Source organism: Leguminivora glycinivorella, chromosome 3, assembly GCF_023078275.1.
Source record: "Leguminivora glycinivorella isolate SPB_JAAS2020 chromosome 3, LegGlyc_1.1, whole genome shotgun sequence".
In the NCBI taxonomy this organism is placed as follows: domain Eukaryota; kingdom Metazoa; phylum Arthropoda; class Insecta; order Lepidoptera; family Tortricidae; genus Leguminivora; species Leguminivora glycinivorella.
This window is the reverse complement of record NC_062973.1, coordinates 23,223,475-23,241,015: the sequence shown is the minus strand read 5'-3', so window position 1 is coordinate 23,241,015 and position 17,541 is coordinate 23,223,475. Positions and strand designations below refer to the sequence as shown.

Here is a 17,541-nt window from a genome sequence, read left to right as displayed (position 1 = left end):
GATCGGATAATGTGAAAACGCACTGAGGCGATAGCGGCGAGGAGCAGCCATAGTTTGGAGCAAGACACAGCGATGGGGCCTTTCGTTCGCACATATGGACGCCATAACGGCTAACACATACTAGAAATTCTGGAGCATCGTCCTGAAGGACTGCAGTTTACCTAGGTGGCTAAGTTGGCGCGACATTTTCTAGCGCTGCCCAAGACACTATTAGTGTTGGTAAATAGAGTAGGTATTCAACGTTCAATGCGAACGGCATCTTAGTCGCAGATGGTCGTCGGTTTGGCATACTCGTGGATAGCTAGAACAGTCCATATCTAATTAAAAGATGACTCGCACTGCGTGCAGTACGCGCACGGCTGCGTGCAGTTGGAGAACACTGTCACACTCGTGCATATAGTGAGGTACTCACACTGCGTGCAGTACGCGCCCCTGTAGCCGGGCGGACAGCGGCAGTAGCCGTCGTTGGAGCGGCAGGCGGCGGCGGCGGCGCAGCGGCACGGCTGCGTGCAGTTGGAGAACACTGTCACACTCGTGCATATAGTGAGGTACTCACACTGCGTGCAGTACGCGCCCCTGTAGCCGGGCGGACAGCGGCAGTAGCCGTCGTTGGAGCGGCAGGCGGCGGCGGCGGCGCAGCGGCACGGCTGCGTGCAGTTGGAGAACACTGTCACACTCGTGCATATAGTGAGGTACTCACACTGCGTGCAGTACGCGCCCCTGTAGCCGGGCGGACAGCGGCAGTAGCCGTCGTTGGAGCGGCAGGCGGCGGCGGCGGCGCAGCGGCACGGCTGCGTGCAGTTGGAGAACACTGTCACACTCGTGCATATAGTGAGGTACTCACACTGCGTGCAGTACGCGCCCCTGTAGCCGGGCGGACAGCGGCAGTAGCCGTCGTTGGAGCGGCAGGCGGCGGCGGCGGCGCAGCGGCACGGCTGCGTGCAGTTGGAGAACACTGTCACACTCGTGCATATAGTGAGGTACTCACACTGCGTGCAGTACGCGCCCCTGTAGCCGGGCGGACAGCGGCAGTAGCCGTCGTTGGAGCGGCAGGCGGCGGCGGCGGCGCAGCGGCACGGCTGCGTGCAGTTGGAGAACACTGTCACACTCGTGCATATAGTGAGGTACTCACACTGCGTGCAGTACGCGCCCCTGTAGCCGGGCGGACAGCGGCAGTAGCCGTCGTTGGAGCGGCAGGCGGCGGCGGCGGCGCAGCGGCACGGCTGCGTGCAGTTGGAGAACACTGTCACACTCGTGCATATAGTGAGGTACTCACACTGCGTGCAGTACGCGCCCCTGTAGCCGGGCGGACAGCGGCAGTAGCCGTCGTTGGAGCGGCAGGCGGCGGCGGCGGCGCAGCGGCACGGCTGCGTGCAGTTGGAGAACACTGTCACACTCGTGCATATAGTGAGGTACTCACACTGCGTGCAGTACGCGCCCCTGTAGCCGGGCGGACAGCGGCAGTAGCCGTCGTTGGAGCGGCACGGCTGCGTGCAGTTGGAGAACACTGTCACACTCGTGCATATAGTGAGGTACTCACACTGCGTGCAGTACGCGCCCCTGTAGCCGGGCGGACAGCGGCAGTAGCCGTCGTTGGAGCGGCAGGCGGCGGCGGCGGCGCAGCGGCACGGCTGCGTGCAGTTGGAGAACACTGTCACACTCGTGCATATAGTGAGGTACTCACACTGCGTGCAGTACGCGCCCCTGTAGCCGGGCGGACAGCGGCAGTAGCCGTCGTTGGAGCGGCAGGCGGCGGCGGCGGCGCAGCGGCACGGCTGCGTGCAGTTGGAGAACACTGTCACACTCGTGCATATAGTGAGGTACTCACACTGCGTGCAGTACGCGCCCCTGTAGCCGGGCGGACAGCGGCAGTAGCCGTCGTTGGAGCGGCAGGCGGCGGCGGCGGCGCAGCGGCACGGCTGCGTGCAGTTGGAGAACACTGTCACACTCGTGCATATAGTGAGGTACTCACACTGCGTGCAGTACGCGCCCCTGTAGCCGGGCGGACAGCGGCAGTAGCCGTCGTTGGAGCGGCAGGCGGCGGCGGCGGCGCAGCGGCACGGCTGCGTGCAGTTGGCGCCCCACCACCCCGCGGGGCACGCCTCGTCGCACAGCCGGCCCAGCCAGCCGGGAGGGCATTGACACGCTCCTGTAACGTAAGGGTTCAAATAAACATTCGCCGTCGACCCAGGTATCGCTAGGAGGACAGTGTGGCGGCGGATCTGCGTCAGCTTCAAGACAGTGCAAGAGGCTGCGCAGGATTGGGACAAGTGGCGATCTCTCATTTCGGAGGCCAAGATTCACTTTGGATCAATCAGCCAATATAAATAGTTAGTTATTTAAATCACAGAAGATTATTTATGCCCCACAATACTTGTACCTATGTTTGTAAGATTGAAAAGTAAATGTCATTCGTACAACGCACCCGAGTAACCGATAAGAGAAACAAATACAAATTAACATCGAGTGAAAAATGTCGTTGTACATACTCGTATACTATAAAGGTTCTAGATACAACTCCTAATACTTCTACATTTAGACAAGAACTACAAAGTACCTACTGCTTAGTGAGTGATTGCCCCTGGAAGTTTAAAACAAAACTGCCAAGGGGACACCAGTGTAACTATTCCGACAAGTGTACCGAACTTACCCGTAACATGGTGGCAGTCAGCACCATTCTTGCAAGCGCACTTCTCTGCGCAGTGCGGGCCGAAAGTGCCGAGAGGACACGGGTACTCGCAAGACGCACCCGTGTATCCGCTGGGGCACGCGTACACGCCTGTGACTGGGTCGCATGTCGTGTTACCTGAGATACACGCAAATTATTACAAACTAGCTTTTGCCCGCGGCTTCGCTCGCGTCAAATTCGGAAATGTCAGGGCAGTGGGGGGGTTAGAAAGAGACATAAAGTAGCCTATGTCCCTCTCCATCCCTAAACTATCTCCACTTAAAAATCACTTCAATTCATCGCTCCCTTTCGCCGTGAAAGACGAACAAACGAACTGCATACACATAATCATAATAATCAAAATAATAAAGGGTAAATGTTGTTTGGGAAACAATAATGCTTTACGTAACAAGTTTATTAAGCGTTGAAGTGGTATAACAAGCTATTTATAAACATTTTGGCCATTGTTGCTAACTGTGTGTAGGTACTAAGGTATTGATCGATTAAGTCATTGTTTCCATTAACTGAGTTACGGAATAGGACGAGGTTTTACATTGTCTTTCATTATTTGTTAAAAGAGAAACAAACAAAAATACAACGTTTATTTGACATAAATATTATCGGTTATCGCAGATGCCAGCAGTTTCTAGAACATTTTACAGTGTTTTACACTCACCAATAGGTCTAAGGACGCATTTTTGAGAGCAACCAGCTCCGTAAGCACCAGGAGAATATGGCTGTGAACAGTTGACACTAGTCTAGCCTGCAGAACATTCTCACTGGCCCGTATGAGAGTCATGAAAGCAGTTTCTAGAACATTCTACAATCTTTTGAAACATACCTACAGGCCCAGAAGCGCATTTTCGAGAGCATTCAGCCCCTTTGAAGTAGCAGGAGAGCATGGTTGTGAGCAGTTAACTCCAGTCCAGCCCGCAGAGCAGTCGCACCGGCCAGTATCAGTCACACTAGCTGATTAGAACTTTTAACAAATTTTTAAACTCACCACCAGGCCAAGGAGCGCATTTTAAAGAGCAACCAGCTCCGTAAGCACCAGGAGAATATGTCTGTGAGCAGTTAACACCAGTCCACTCCAACGAACACTCGCACAGACTCATATCAGACTAATGCCAGCAGTTTCTAGAACATTATACAATATTTTAAATCTTACCACCAGGTCCAGGGGCGCATTTTTGAGAGCAACCAGCTCCATAGGTACCAGGAGAGCATGGCTGCGAGCAGTTAACACCAGTCCAGCCGGCAGAGCATTCGCACCGGCCGGTATCGGCATCGCACGAAGAGTTGTTCACGCACGGGCACCGCTCCGAGCAGCCATCGCCAAAGAAACCTTGCTCGCATTGCGTTTCGCAACGGATACCTGAAAGATGTGCTCCAGTATTATATATGTTGAGTGTTTGACTAGCCCCAGTGTAAATCTCTGTGTTGTGTAAAAAACAAACTGTTGAAGGGTGGTGGTAAAAGTGCGTATGTGCTTGTCCCATTTATAAACACACAGTGTAATGTTAGGTTATAGTCTGTCAATTCAAATAGAATTATTTTAGTATTAAACTTGATGTAAGTAAAGAAACGAAGCTTAAAAATCTAGTTTTAAGGGTTAATTGAATATGTACTGAAGTATGTTAAGCATGTGTTGAATTTAAATATATGTTTTGAGGCGTGTGGTATTTCATTGAATCCTGTAGCGTATCATGTAGAATAGAATAGATTAGAATACAATATGTGTTTCACTTGGCCTGTGTGAAATTAAGTAATAATTTGATCACTCAGGGATGGAATACTTAAGTATCTATTTGTGCGAATAAAGAAAGATGTGAACCTAGTGGATGTGTGTAATCTATACATAATCATTGTAGCTTAAGGGTTAACAGTTTAAGTTCCTTATAAAACTTAAACTTTACACATATCTACGGACATAAAATGTAAATGTTAGAATATTGAGTTTTATGTTATGTTAGCAGATTTCTTCGCAATATTTGATCATCAAGAATCTTGCTACATCTACATCCAACAGTTAACATACAAAAATAAGTGTATTACAGGTAACAAATAAAAACTACCCAATTTTTTCTCAAGTTTTATTAGCACGTACGCCCAACAATTTATTTAGGTATCCTCTAAACATGTATTTACATTAAAAGAGCCATTTTCAGTAGAAATAGTCCAAAACGCCGCTTGGCTGGTAAGAAACGAATCTTCAACATCTAACACTGCAACTACCGCATTGACATTTTCAATTTTCAATGTCCTTAATATTTCCGTTACTTGTTGTAAAATAGAGTCATAGTCAGATTGTTCATAGTTAACATTCAAAGTAACACACTGTGCTAATGTAGATATACCTTTCAGGCCTTTTATATTTTTATCTTTCGCAGTTAGAATCTTATAATAGTTCTGATCTTTATCATATTTAGTTTTATGTTCAACCATAGTGTACTCAAATTCTTGTATAAAATTAGTTTCAAAATCCTCACTGTCTGATCCGTAGGGGATTTCGTTAGAATCTTGAGGCTCGTCTTCGTCGTAATACAAAGAGTCGTAAGAACGGTATGTATCTGTTAGGGACATGTACAAACGATATTAGTTGACACCCGATATGCAGGTACTTACCTAGTTTCCTAGTGAGACCTGATGACAGAAATGATTGCGATGATTTTAATGGTAACAAGCAACTAATGATTATTATAGGCGAATTACTTTAAGCTGATGGTGATAAATCTTTGAGATGAGTAATAAAACTAGCATTTTTATTATTCTGAGATATTGCGGCGCAACAGTACCTATTAAAATATGTTGTTTACGAGTTAATTATGTATGTCAATGACAGATGTCATACTATATAACTTTTTCTGTATGCCTAATCCAGTGTAGGAAAGCGGAGTGGTAAATCGCGATATAAGTTTCTCTAAAAGTTATAAGCATAACATTGATTAATCGTCAGTCAATCAGCTGCACAAAAGTGCAATTTCCTGCATAGTAAATATAATAATATATGATCGTACATTTGACCCTATACCTAAAGAAAAAAAAATTAATGTTTTCATCACACCCGCACTTTAAATGTGCTATTGCACGCAGGCGGAGCGTGAGTTATAGAAAAATCGTTCTCCCAAGGGAGTAATGAAATTTCTTGTACCGTACTTAACTTTTTATTTACATCTATTTACATATTTTTTACATTGCGAGTGTGATGAAAAACATTGTGTACAACTCGGGGAGTATGAATATTACTAACTCGAGTCTTTTAATCGCTCCGGCAAGCCGTCGCGATTTAACTTACTCTCGTTAGTAATATTCAACTTCCTCCCCTTGTTGCACAATGTACTATTTATCATGTCTTGCACGGGAAGCATGGTCGCGCGATAGACGTTAAAATATCAGGCCGTCCCTATCGCAGTTACAAATAGTGCGATAGGGACGGCCTGCTATTTTATCGTCTATCGCGCGACCATGCTTCCCGTGCTGGATGTTCTGTCGATATTAATAAAATCACAACAGATAAGGGAATGTAAACTATTTAGTATTATGTAGCACGTGTGATGACGTAATAATTTATCAAGGCGGAAATAGTTTGTAGCTATCTAATAGTAGGTACTCAAGCAATTGAACCTAATTACTCGTTAGACGTCTATCATGTTTAAGTACCTAACTTTGATGAGCTTGATAAAAGTAACTGTATTGGGTAGACAATTATGGTTAATATTGCGAATATTAGTCATTACTTATCACTAAATGAGTCACCGTTGTATGTTTGTAAGCATTTGAAATGTGGTAATCAAGTATCAACAGCAGAATAATTAAAATAAAGGCTTTTGTTCTTTCTGTTTGCAAAACATGGACAAGTCACTTATGATTTCGGCGTTTAGTGTAAAAGAAGCAAACACTACGTCGTATGCTTTAAGTGTAAGCATATTGGCGGTCGGCGCCACAAGATAACTCAGAGCTTGTATAGTCTTGCAAGCGTGCTTATACTGCGGTGTTAAATACCTGTTCAAATGTACGCTGTACACTCGTCCGCTGTCATCATTTAAAAAGGCGATATGCTTGAATCACATCGTCAGCTGGTCATAGATAAAATTCTAAGCGAGCTGTAGCTGAATCAGCAGTCCTGACCTCGTACTGTTCCTATGTTCCTTGAGTGGAACATACTCGAGGCAGTTTAGTCCCGGTGTCTATGAAATTGGGTATTTACCTTGCACCAGGGTCACATACACGAGCATTCGCCCCACAGTTGCAGGGCGAACGACAGTCTTGACCGAAATAGAATTGGGGCAAGTGTATTTGCACTTGTCACCTCTGTAGCCTGCAGATATACTCGAGATGTCACTATAGGGTGGTGTTTACCTCGCCAGCTAGTCTCGCACTGGCAGCGTCCAGTCGCATGGTCGCAGCCGCGGGCGTTAAGCCCGCAGCTGCAGGGCGAACGGCAGTCTTGACCGAAGTAGAATTAGGGCAAGTGTATTCGCACTTGTCACCTCTGTAGCCTGCAGATATACTCAGATGTCCTGCCCTAGCACTACAAAAGATCCTGTATAGGGTGGTATTACCTCGCCAGCTAGTCTCGCACTGGCAGCGTCCAGTCACGTGGTCGCAGCCGCGAGCGTTAGCCCCGCAGGTGCAGGGCGAACGGCAGTCTTGACTAAAGTAGTGTTGTAGCCATGTGTTCGCACTTGTCACCTCTGTAGCCTGCAGATATACTCGAGATGTCCTGCCCTAGCACTATAGACTATATAGGTGGTATTTACCTCGCCAGCTAGTCTCGCACTGGCAGCGTCCAGTCACGTGGTCGCAGCCGCGAGCGTTAGCCCCACAGTTGCAGGGCGAACGGCAGTCTTGACCGAAGTAGTGTGGGGGGCAAGTGTGTTCGCACTTGGAACCTGTGTAGCCTGGGCCGCAGATACATTCACCTGTGGAGTAAATAAGACTTTAATGACGTAAGAAGAAGTGAAAATGAAAATGAAAATGAAATGAAATATTTATTTTTCAAGTAGGCATATTACAATGCGCATATGAACGTCAAATAAAGCTACGCCGGCTCTAACCCTACGCCTCAGCCTCGAGAAGATTTCAGTCCCCCCTCAGTTGGGAGGGGGGTATCCACTATGGGACCGGCAAGAAACTCGGCGGGCAACTTCTTTTCAAAACATTACATCTTATAATTAACATGCATTAAATAACAACATACAATTTAACATGCAAAAGTATTCATCAAAGAATATGAACAGACTAGGTACTCTATGGAAATCAATTTCAATAAATTATATTATTGCTTAATAATACGTCGTTCTTCTTCAGAGAAAACATATCAAATTGTCATAGAAGAAAAAGATAATATGAATCTCAATATCATTAAATATGTAATTTACCTACACAACATAAAATATAAAATATTTGATGTGCTTTCTTATCTGAACTGTGTCCTCTATACATAATACAATTATTTTAATTGCTATTCGTTTTTTGTAGTTTCTGGTTCGGGCCATGCATGTTTGTCTGTCAAATAGTCCTCGACTCTGTAATAAGCCTTTAACATCAATGATTTTTTTAAGTAGTTCTTAAGAGCTGGGAGGGGTAATCTCAAAGCAGTGTCAGGTAACTTATTATAAAAATGAATGCATTGCCCAACAAATGACTTCTGTACTTTACGGACACGAAACTTCTTTATGGCAAGCTTATTTTTGTTTCTAGTGTTATAATTATGGATATCAGAATTCTTAGTGAAACAGTCTAAATTCTTAACAACATAAATTATACTATCATAAATGTATTGGGAAGCTACAGTTAAGATATTAATTTCTTTGAAGAGTTCTCTTACTGATTCACGTGTTCCTAAGTTGTAAATAGAACGAATGGCTCTCTTTTGTAATACAAAGATAGTCTGTATGTCAGCTGCTTTGCCCCAAACCAGAATACCGTATGACATTACACTGTGAAAATAACTATGATACACTAGGCGAGCTGTCTCAACATTAGTCAGTTGCCTGATTCTCCTAACGGCGTATGCGGCTGAACTTAATTTGCTTGCTAGTTTCTTTATATGAGGACTCCATTGTAGATTTTTGTCCAATGTTAAACCAAGAAACAGTGTTGTATCTACCATCTCTAAGCATTCATCATTCAAAAGTATTTTTGTATCGATTGGTTTAACATTCGGCAGAGAAAATCGAATACATTTGGTTTTCTTAGAATTAAGAAGTAAATTGTTGACAGTAAACCACTGCAGTACATCAGCTAACGTGCTATTAATTACATTGTAATCCGTAGATTTTCGGTCAACATTAAAAAGCAGTGATGTATCATCAGCAAAAAGTACTATTTCACAAAAGTTTTTCACTATACATGGCAAATCATTTATATAAACCAAAAACAGGAATGGACCTAAAATTGAGCCTTGTGGCACTCCTAATTGGACTACAGTCCCGCTAGAGCGAGTTTTGTTAACAACTACTGTTTGTGTTCTATTGCTAAGGTAAGAAGACATAAAGTTTAGGGCATTTATAGACAAACCATAGTGTTCTAATTTCAAAATGAGCGTTCCATGATCCACACAATCAAAGGCTTTTGAAAGATCACAAAATATGCCAATTGCATCACAAGAATTTTCCCAAAAATTATATATATGTTTAATGAGTACCGAAGCAGCATCGGTCGTGGAACGGCCCCTTGTGAAACCGAACTGTTTGCTTGTAAGTAATCTATGTCTGTTGAAGTGTCCCAGTAGATCATTTAACATTAGCTTCTCAAAGACTTTACTTAGTACAGGAAGTATTGATATGGGACGGAAATTGGTTATATCACTCGAATCACCCGATTTAAAAAGCGGTATGACTTTGCTACATTTCATAAGATCTGGAAAGGTGCCTTGTGAAATTGAAATATTATATATTACGGCCAAGTAAGGTGCTATTATATCTATGACATGACTAATTACTTTAACTGATGTTCCCCATAAGTCTTCCGTTTTCTTTAAATTGAGTGACTTGAATGTTTTAACAATATTTACAGAGTCTACTTGACTAAATTCAAATGAATTATTACATTTCTTAACATTAGCACAAAGTAATGAATGGGCTTGAGCCGCAGAAGAATGTAAACATTTTGTGGTGTTAACGGCTATATTTGAGAAATAATCTTCGAATGCCGAGGCAACATCGCTGTTCGACACTATTTGTTGATTATCTGATACAATGTTGACTTGACAATCGCGTGATTTACATTTACCAGCTTCTTTATTTATAATACTCCAAGTTGTTTTCACTTTGTTGTCCGACACTTTCAATTTAGAACTAATAAAGTTTTTCTTGGCAGTTAAACACACTTTCTTGAAGATTCTTGAGTAGTTTCTTACATAGTCCAGGAATTCTGAATTCTTGTTCAGCTCTCTCTCACCATAAAGTTCATAAAGTCTTTTTCTACTTTTGTGAATACCTACAGTAGCCCATTCACTAAACTTTGTTTTAACTTTTGACCCACTAATAGATTTCACTTTGAAATTGTTATTAAATTGATTAAGAATTACATTGAAAACATCTTGATACAAATGATTACAGTCATAATGCGAAAATGGTATTATAGACAAACTATGTAGAATTTCATTTTTGAATGATTCCAAGCGAGATCCAGTAATGGGTCTATATGTTATTGTTTGTGGAGTATCATGAATAACGTTTAAGAAAGCTGCCCTTTGGCCGCTGTGATCGGAATGAAAACAGTTAAATAATTTCTTATCTATAAATTCACAGTTACAAAAAATATTATCTAGGCATGTTGCACTAGTCACACCTACCCGGGTAGGTTCAAGAAATAAATTAAATAAATTAAATGATTTAAACAAACAGAACATTTTAACAGTATTACTAGATGACTCGAGCAAGTTAACATTAAAATCTCCACATACAATAACATGTTTTTGGCCCTTGCATACTAAATTCAGAACATTTTCCATTGTAGATTCAAATATGCTGAAGTCAGCTGATGGTGGTCTATAAACACATACAATAATATATCTGTCTAATTCAACACATGAAATTTCTATAGTTCTTTCTATGGAATATTTTACAATATCTTTGCGCTCTTTACACTTCATACAATTTTTAACAATAATAAGGGAGCCACCATGAGCAGCAGATTTTCTGGCAAAAAAACTAGCTAATTTAAAATTAACATAATCAAATATCAACTGTTCTTGTTTCAACCAATGTTCAGTAATACACATAACTTCAACATTATTACTATCTAAAAATAATCCTACTTCTAATTCTTTGCTGGAAAAACCCTGAATATTCTGGTGAACAACGTTCATATTCAGGTGTTTTTCCGCTTTGTCTTACAATCTAGTTTAAATGAGGCATGGGGTCCTTGGCTTTGTCAGCTGACTGAGACTTATATATAACACTATTACATCTATTTGGCTCAATATTGAAGGCCAATAACTCCACTAAATATACAAATAATTTCTTTGGCAAAAATACCTTCCGTGGAGCTAGCATGAAGCGCTCAATGAATTTATTTAAGTCAAAGAAATGGTACTTTTTATTAACAGCTATGGCATGGTACATTAAAGAATTATAGTAAGCTATCTTACAATTATAGTCATATGATACATTTTCTGCATAAGGTAGTGCACATAATATAATTTTCCCCACACCAGATTTTTCAATAACATTTAGTGTGGACATCAATTTATCTATGCTAAGCTTATCTACATTAAGACTATTTCCTAATAAAATTACTAATGTAGTACTGCTATCATAACATCCCTTTGAAATAAGGTCACATAAATGAGACAAAGTAATGTTTTGATAACAGTAATTTGTCACTTGTTGCTCTAACTGGTAGCTCAATAATGGGCCCATTCCTAACCCAATCTGATCTGAAAAAACAACAGTCTTACTGACTGCTCTAGGGGGCTGTTTAACTACTGCCGCATGCCTAGTTGTGTCGTGGGCCACATCGGCTTGAATAATCTGAAGGGCTTAGTATAAACGATATGAAAACTAAACGTGGTTTGAGCAAGCTATTATCAATAATCAGATACCAAGTGGACGGCAAAAAAATAGTCTGAAATGTGCCTTAGAGTTCAATTAATGTACAAGTTTAATTTAGACTATTTAGAGAATTGGGCACAGAGATGGGCTGGGCCATGATGGACCATAGTCGCTGGGCGAGACGAACTATGGTGTGGAAGCCCGCTAACACCCGCGGTGGTGCCAAGCCGCCCCTTAGATGGAGAGATGACATCTGCCAACTAGCTGGCGATAACTGGATGCTGATGGCAATGGACCGACAAGCGTGGAGGTATGGAGAGGCGGCCTATGCCCGTAGACGGGCGCTTTAAAGGCTGCTAATAGATAGCTAGATTTAGATAATAATTTCTCCAGTAACTAATGAGATCGCTCTTTAATTATAGGGCCGCTTTTTGATTACCCCTGCCTTTCCGTATTAGGTATGTGTGTTCCCTAGTAAGTCCTAAGTAAGTACTTGAAAGGATGCCAGACAAGAAAGGGTGGGCGCCATAACAAAAAAGACCGAGAGCCAGACCGAGAAAACGCTGGACCGGATAGATTGTGTAGAAGAAGAGGTTATGTTCTATATTTTCTATGATATCATCAGAAGTGCATCGCCTGTGTGGGGACAGGTTAAGAATTTCACCAGAGAAGGCGACATGGGATATGGGTTAAATTGTGGTGTAGGCGAGAAACCTGTCACTCAATGCCATGGAACCGGCCATAGTGGCCTTGATTTAGTAGTTTCAGAATGAACAGATTGTATGTATGTTGTATGTTTTTCTATGATATCATCAGAAGTAATTAAATCTTACCATTGACAGGGTTGCAGGGCGCATTGTTTTCACATTGGCACTCTTGTAGACACTTCAATCCGTATTTCTTGCCGTCGCATGGCCGGTCGCATTTCAATCCATCGTAACTGAAATAAAAACAAACAATTAATCGATTTCGGAATAAAATTATTTGAAATGCTTAGAAACAGATCGCCTTCTTAGTAAAGTCAAACAGGATCGAGTATTATATGGAATTACTGTCGAAGTAAAATATGTAATCACAGTGCATAGACTGCCATCTCTTGACACAGGCTTAAAACTTTTGAACCTCAGTTTTGACAATTTGGCCCATATTCTTAGCTTGATATGTGTTAAAATTACAAATATTAATATTAACGCCATCTAGCTCAGCGTACCCCAAAGGTGTAATGCCATCTAGGCCACCGTACCTTTTTCTGTATGGTCAGTGAGGTACGTTTTTTTCTTAGACTTTATCTGTCTATACGTAGTTATATATGTCTTTGGTAAAGTGAATCAATTTTTCATCACTTGGGCCATGAAAGGTCAAGTATTATTTCATGGCTACTTGCACCATACTATGTTAACGTAAGGTTCAGATTCTTATCCGGGTGGATACTTGTATGGACTATCCCCTGGGACCAATCTCGCGTACTGTACAGTCGACTACAAAGAGATGTATCCACTTTTTCACCTTATCGCATTGGAATACGTCCTATCTTACTACGTCTAGCATAAGTTTCATAATTAACTTAAGAGTTTTGAATGATTCACGGTTATTTTCATTAGACTTATATTGACCGGGATATAGACCGTGATTACCTTTTTGATTTTTGTCTTGCATCAGTTTTTCGTCAGTTTTCCGTGATCATGATGCATGCAACTGCGTCGAAATATCGGGAGCTCGACAAAAATCAAAAAGGTAATCACGGTCTATATCCCGGTCAATATAAGTTCATAATTAACTTGTTCAAGTGAACACTTGCACTGTCCGGTCTCGTGCGAGCAAGTGGCGTACCTTACTACCGATTCCTGATTCACGCACCCAGCGGTACTTGTATAGCCTGACGCGTGGGAGCAATCGTAAGTACCATAGTAATTTTCACTTTACTAAGTCAACTTAGATTTATCTTCAGTTACCCGGGCGGACATTTGCACTAACCAGTCTCGTGCGAGCAGGTGGCGTTGTTACCTTACTACCGATTCCTGATTCGCGCACCCAGGGGTACTTGTATAGCCTGACGCGTGGGAGCAATCGTAAGTACCATAGTAATTTTCACTTTACTAAGTCAACTTAGATTTATCTTCAGTTACCCGGGCGGACATTTGCACTAACCAGTCTCGTGCGAGCAGGTGGCGTTGTTACCTTACTACCGATTCCTGATTCGCGCACCCAGGGGTACTTGTATAGCCTGACGCGTGGGAGCAATCGTAAGTACCATAGTAATTTTCACTTTACTAAGTCAACTTAGATTTATCTTCAGTTACCCGGGCGGACATTTGCACTAACCAGTCTCGTGCGAGCAGGTGGCGTTGTTACCTTACTACCGATTCCTGATTCGCGCACCCAGGGGTACTTGTATAGCCTGACGCGTGGGAGCAATCGTAAGTACCATAGTAATTTTCACTTTACGAAGTCAACTTAGATTTATCTTCAGTTACCCGGGCGGACATTTGTACTGGCCGGTCTCGTGCGAGCAGGTGGCGTTGTTACCTTACTACCGACTCAAGATTCGCGCACCCAGAGGTACTTGTATAGCCTGACGAGTGGGAGCAATCGTAAGTACCATAGTAATTTTCACTTTACTAATTCAACTTAGATTTATCTTCAGTTACCCGGGCGGACATTTGCACTGGCCGGTCTCGTGCGAGCAGGTGGCGTTGTTGGCGCAGGCGCAGGTGTCGCGGCAGTTGTCCCCGTAGTGCGGGAACTGGCACGGCTGCTCGCAGCGTAAACCGTGGTAGCCCGGCGCGCAGAGACAGGATCCTGTTATTAAATCAGCTATGAGTACAAACATCGATAAACTAATAGACTTTTCACTTATCATGCTCAAAAAGTGCACCTTCATGTCGTGCGTAGATGATATAAAATCGCATTTTATGCTCTAGAGCATAAAATATTTTTTCTCTAAGACTAAGGTAATCGGTCTCAACAGCCAGTTAAAACATATTACACAATTTTACTAAGCAATAAAATTGTGTAGATGACAAAACTTGTTATTGTTGGAAAAATCAGCATGCTTTGTAAACCAAAGAAAATGTTAGCTAACCACATAAACGCACTTAGAACATAATTTAAATGTTTGAATAAAAAGTCAGATGAATGTTCTGGTGCGTTGGGAATTCATTCTTGTTTCGATCCTACTACTATTAACATCCTAAATTGTATCAGTGTCTTCCGTTCTCCTTCATGTAATAAACCATCTTCATAACCAAGTCATCGTTTCCTTCCATCAGTTATATTATTTTATTTTTGCTACAATTTATTAGAATTCCGTATTTTCTGCCATTAAATTTAGTAAATCACATAAAATAGGACTCGATTATCGTTCAAAAATGTTTGACTTGGCAGAAAACCATGCTTCTGAAACTCTGATCACATGTTAAAAAAGAAAGGCGAGAATTGGTTGTGTATTATGTTCTTTTGCTTTACGACAATTTCGTGGTGTAAATTGCCTTGAAAAATATAATTATTACCTCGCAATCGAAGTGATGTCCGTTTTTATCCGAGGGATTTTTTTATAGTAAACGAACGTCACTTTATGCCCTTGTTGTACAATCTACTATTTGACTTTCCAATTTTCTATTGACTGACCCTTGAAAGCTACGCCAGATTTTCGTAAAAAATCTGGTGAACAGGTCAACATGTTAAGCTAACACTGAGTTTAAGGACAGCGACAAAATTGACATTGCCGTAGCAAGAAAAATCTCTCCATTCTAATCTTGAACTAAATGTACTGCACTACAGATTAAACGTGCCTTTAGTCGTTAATGGGAGAGGATCGGACTGCTAAGAGGGCGTATCTGGGAAGACCAACTGGTGGCCGCTCGGCGGGTCGGCCCAGATACCGCTGGGAAGACAATGTGATGGCGGATCTGTGTCAGCTACAAGCCGATAATTGGCAGGAAGCTGTGCAGGATCGGGATAAGTGGCGTGCTCTCGTTTTGGTGGACAGGATTCTCTTTGGATCGCAGAGCCATAATAGTTAGTTTAGTCCTTCCGTTACTTTTATTTGATATGTCAATGTTGATAATGAAGGGCTAAAACTCGCTAAGTCTCGCGCGCCCTTACGACTCAGAAGTCTCACGTAAGACTCGACTCTTGAACCACTCCCCATATAATGATTACCGTTGACAGGCGAGCAGAGGCCGCTGTTCTCGCACCGGCAACTCGAGCGGCATCCTTTGCCGTATGTTAAGAGCGCGCACTGTCGCGAGCAGGTTTCTCCCGCCCAACCCGCTGAGCAATCGCACGCGCCGGTCCAGGGGTCACATCTGGAAATATATTAGTAATATTTATTATCAGAGTTAATTAAGGGTCGGGTCGGTTGCACCAAACCGAGTTTAGCGTTCGCATTTTTTTGTGTGGGGATTTTGACAGACTTCTTCTGAATCGTAAACTCTTTCTTTGCAATGACTCTCAAATTTAAATATTTGATGACTCTGTACATTTTCCGCAAAGTAACGCCTGATTCCATCGATTAGACTTCTGAACTCTGTAAATTTCCTGAACAGTAAATAGGTATTTAGTGTAAACATAGCTGGGTTAATAACTTGTTTACTATGAGTTGGGGAAACACATATTCTGCGGAGATCGTATAAAGAGCATAATTCATCCGTCAGCAAATGAATTTTTAAAAGCATATTCAAAGAAAACGTTTTGTTAAAAATTTTGTATGATCTAATTATTTTACTTTTGTTATAGGTAACATACAATGGAGGACGAAATCAACATCCGAACTCAAAACTTCTTACGCTGCAGTGCTGCGCTCCATAAGGTCTTGGTGTCCAAGCTTCTTAGTAGATACATAAAGCTACGGATCTATAAGACCGTGATCCGCCCCATCTTAATGTATGGGTGTGAGGCTTGGACAATAACACTCAAGGAGGAAAACAGCCTCCTAGCAACAGAATGTAAGGTGTTCAGGAAGATTCTGGGACCCGTGAAGAGACGATGGCAGTTGGAGAATCCGAAAGAATGTCGAAATTTAACATCTAATAGCCGAACCGAATATAATAGATGAGACCAAGGCACATCGTCTCCGCTGGCTTGACCATCTCATAAGGATGGGTGAGGATCGGGCAGTCAAGAGGGCCTATCTGGGCTGTCCAACTGGACGCCGTCCTGCTGGCCATCCTAAATATCGTTGGGCAGATAAAGTGGAGGCAGATCTCCGTGAACTCGGCGTCAACGAGGGCTGGCGAGAGGTCGCTCTGGACCGCGTAAAGTGGCATGCTCTTGTGTTGGAGGCCAAGACTCACTTTGGGTCGTTGCGCTCACTAATTTAAATTCAATTTACCTATAATTCATATTATAATAAACATTGATAACACTTTAATACTTTCCGTGTATTATTTCTTTCCTCTTACAGTTCTTAGACTTTCAGCTTAAAGCCACAACAATGAACTTAGTAGTTGTAAACAATAAATAATCAATGACTAATGCCAGTATGTTTATAATTACGTAAATGTACGTCAATCATTTCGCACTATTTCATACTCATGCAATGTTATGAAGATATTACAATTGCTGCTGTTATTTTCAATTTAAAAATTATAGAATTACGTAGCAAGATGTACTGACGTTTCCAAATAGATTTACATGTATACGAATTGATTTTTTGCAAAAAGTCGATATCGGGCACCGGGCATGCACGAGTTCTCTTACATTTACTTGAGCCGTGTCAGTGCGTTTTCACATTATCCGATCCGATATCGGATGTCGGACCGACATCCCATACATTACAGCCGCAATTTTGGATTTTTTTCCATTGAAATCCTTCCGACATCGGATCGGATAATGTGAAAACGGCCTCAGGCAAATGTGTCGCTTTACTTC

The 17,541-nt window shown here is 42.3% G+C and overlaps 1 protein-coding gene across 5 annotated transcripts in view; it reads right to left on the bottom strand.

The window, feature by feature from the left end:
• Positions 1 to 17,541, bottom strand: part of LOC125242613 (protein draper-like) — a 68,880-nt gene that overhangs the window by 7,506 nt on the left and 43,833 nt on the right. For 4 of the 5 annotated variants that reach the window (XM_048151412.1, XM_048151414.1, XM_048151413.1 and 1 more), the window contains exons 8-16: positions 15,832 to 15,977; positions 14,319 to 14,469; positions 12,504 to 12,610; positions 7,429 to 7,590; positions 5,294 to 5,311; positions 3,837 to 4,043; positions 2,651 to 2,806; positions 1,993 to 2,149; positions 413 to 1,440 (exon numbers count right to left, since the gene is read on the bottom strand). In XM_048151412.1, the coding sequence (XP_048007369.1) occupies positions 413 to 1,440; positions 1,993 to 2,149; positions 2,651 to 2,806; positions 3,837 to 4,043; positions 5,294 to 5,311; positions 7,429 to 7,590; positions 12,504 to 12,610; positions 14,319 to 14,469; positions 15,832 to 15,977 (2,132 nt within the window). The remainder of the gene's footprint in view (positions 1 to 412; positions 1,441 to 1,992; positions 2,150 to 2,650; positions 2,807 to 3,836; positions 4,044 to 5,293; positions 5,312 to 7,428; positions 7,591 to 12,503; positions 12,611 to 14,318; positions 14,470 to 15,831; positions 15,978 to 17,541) is intronic. The other variant, XM_048151416.1, reaches the window with a different exon arrangement.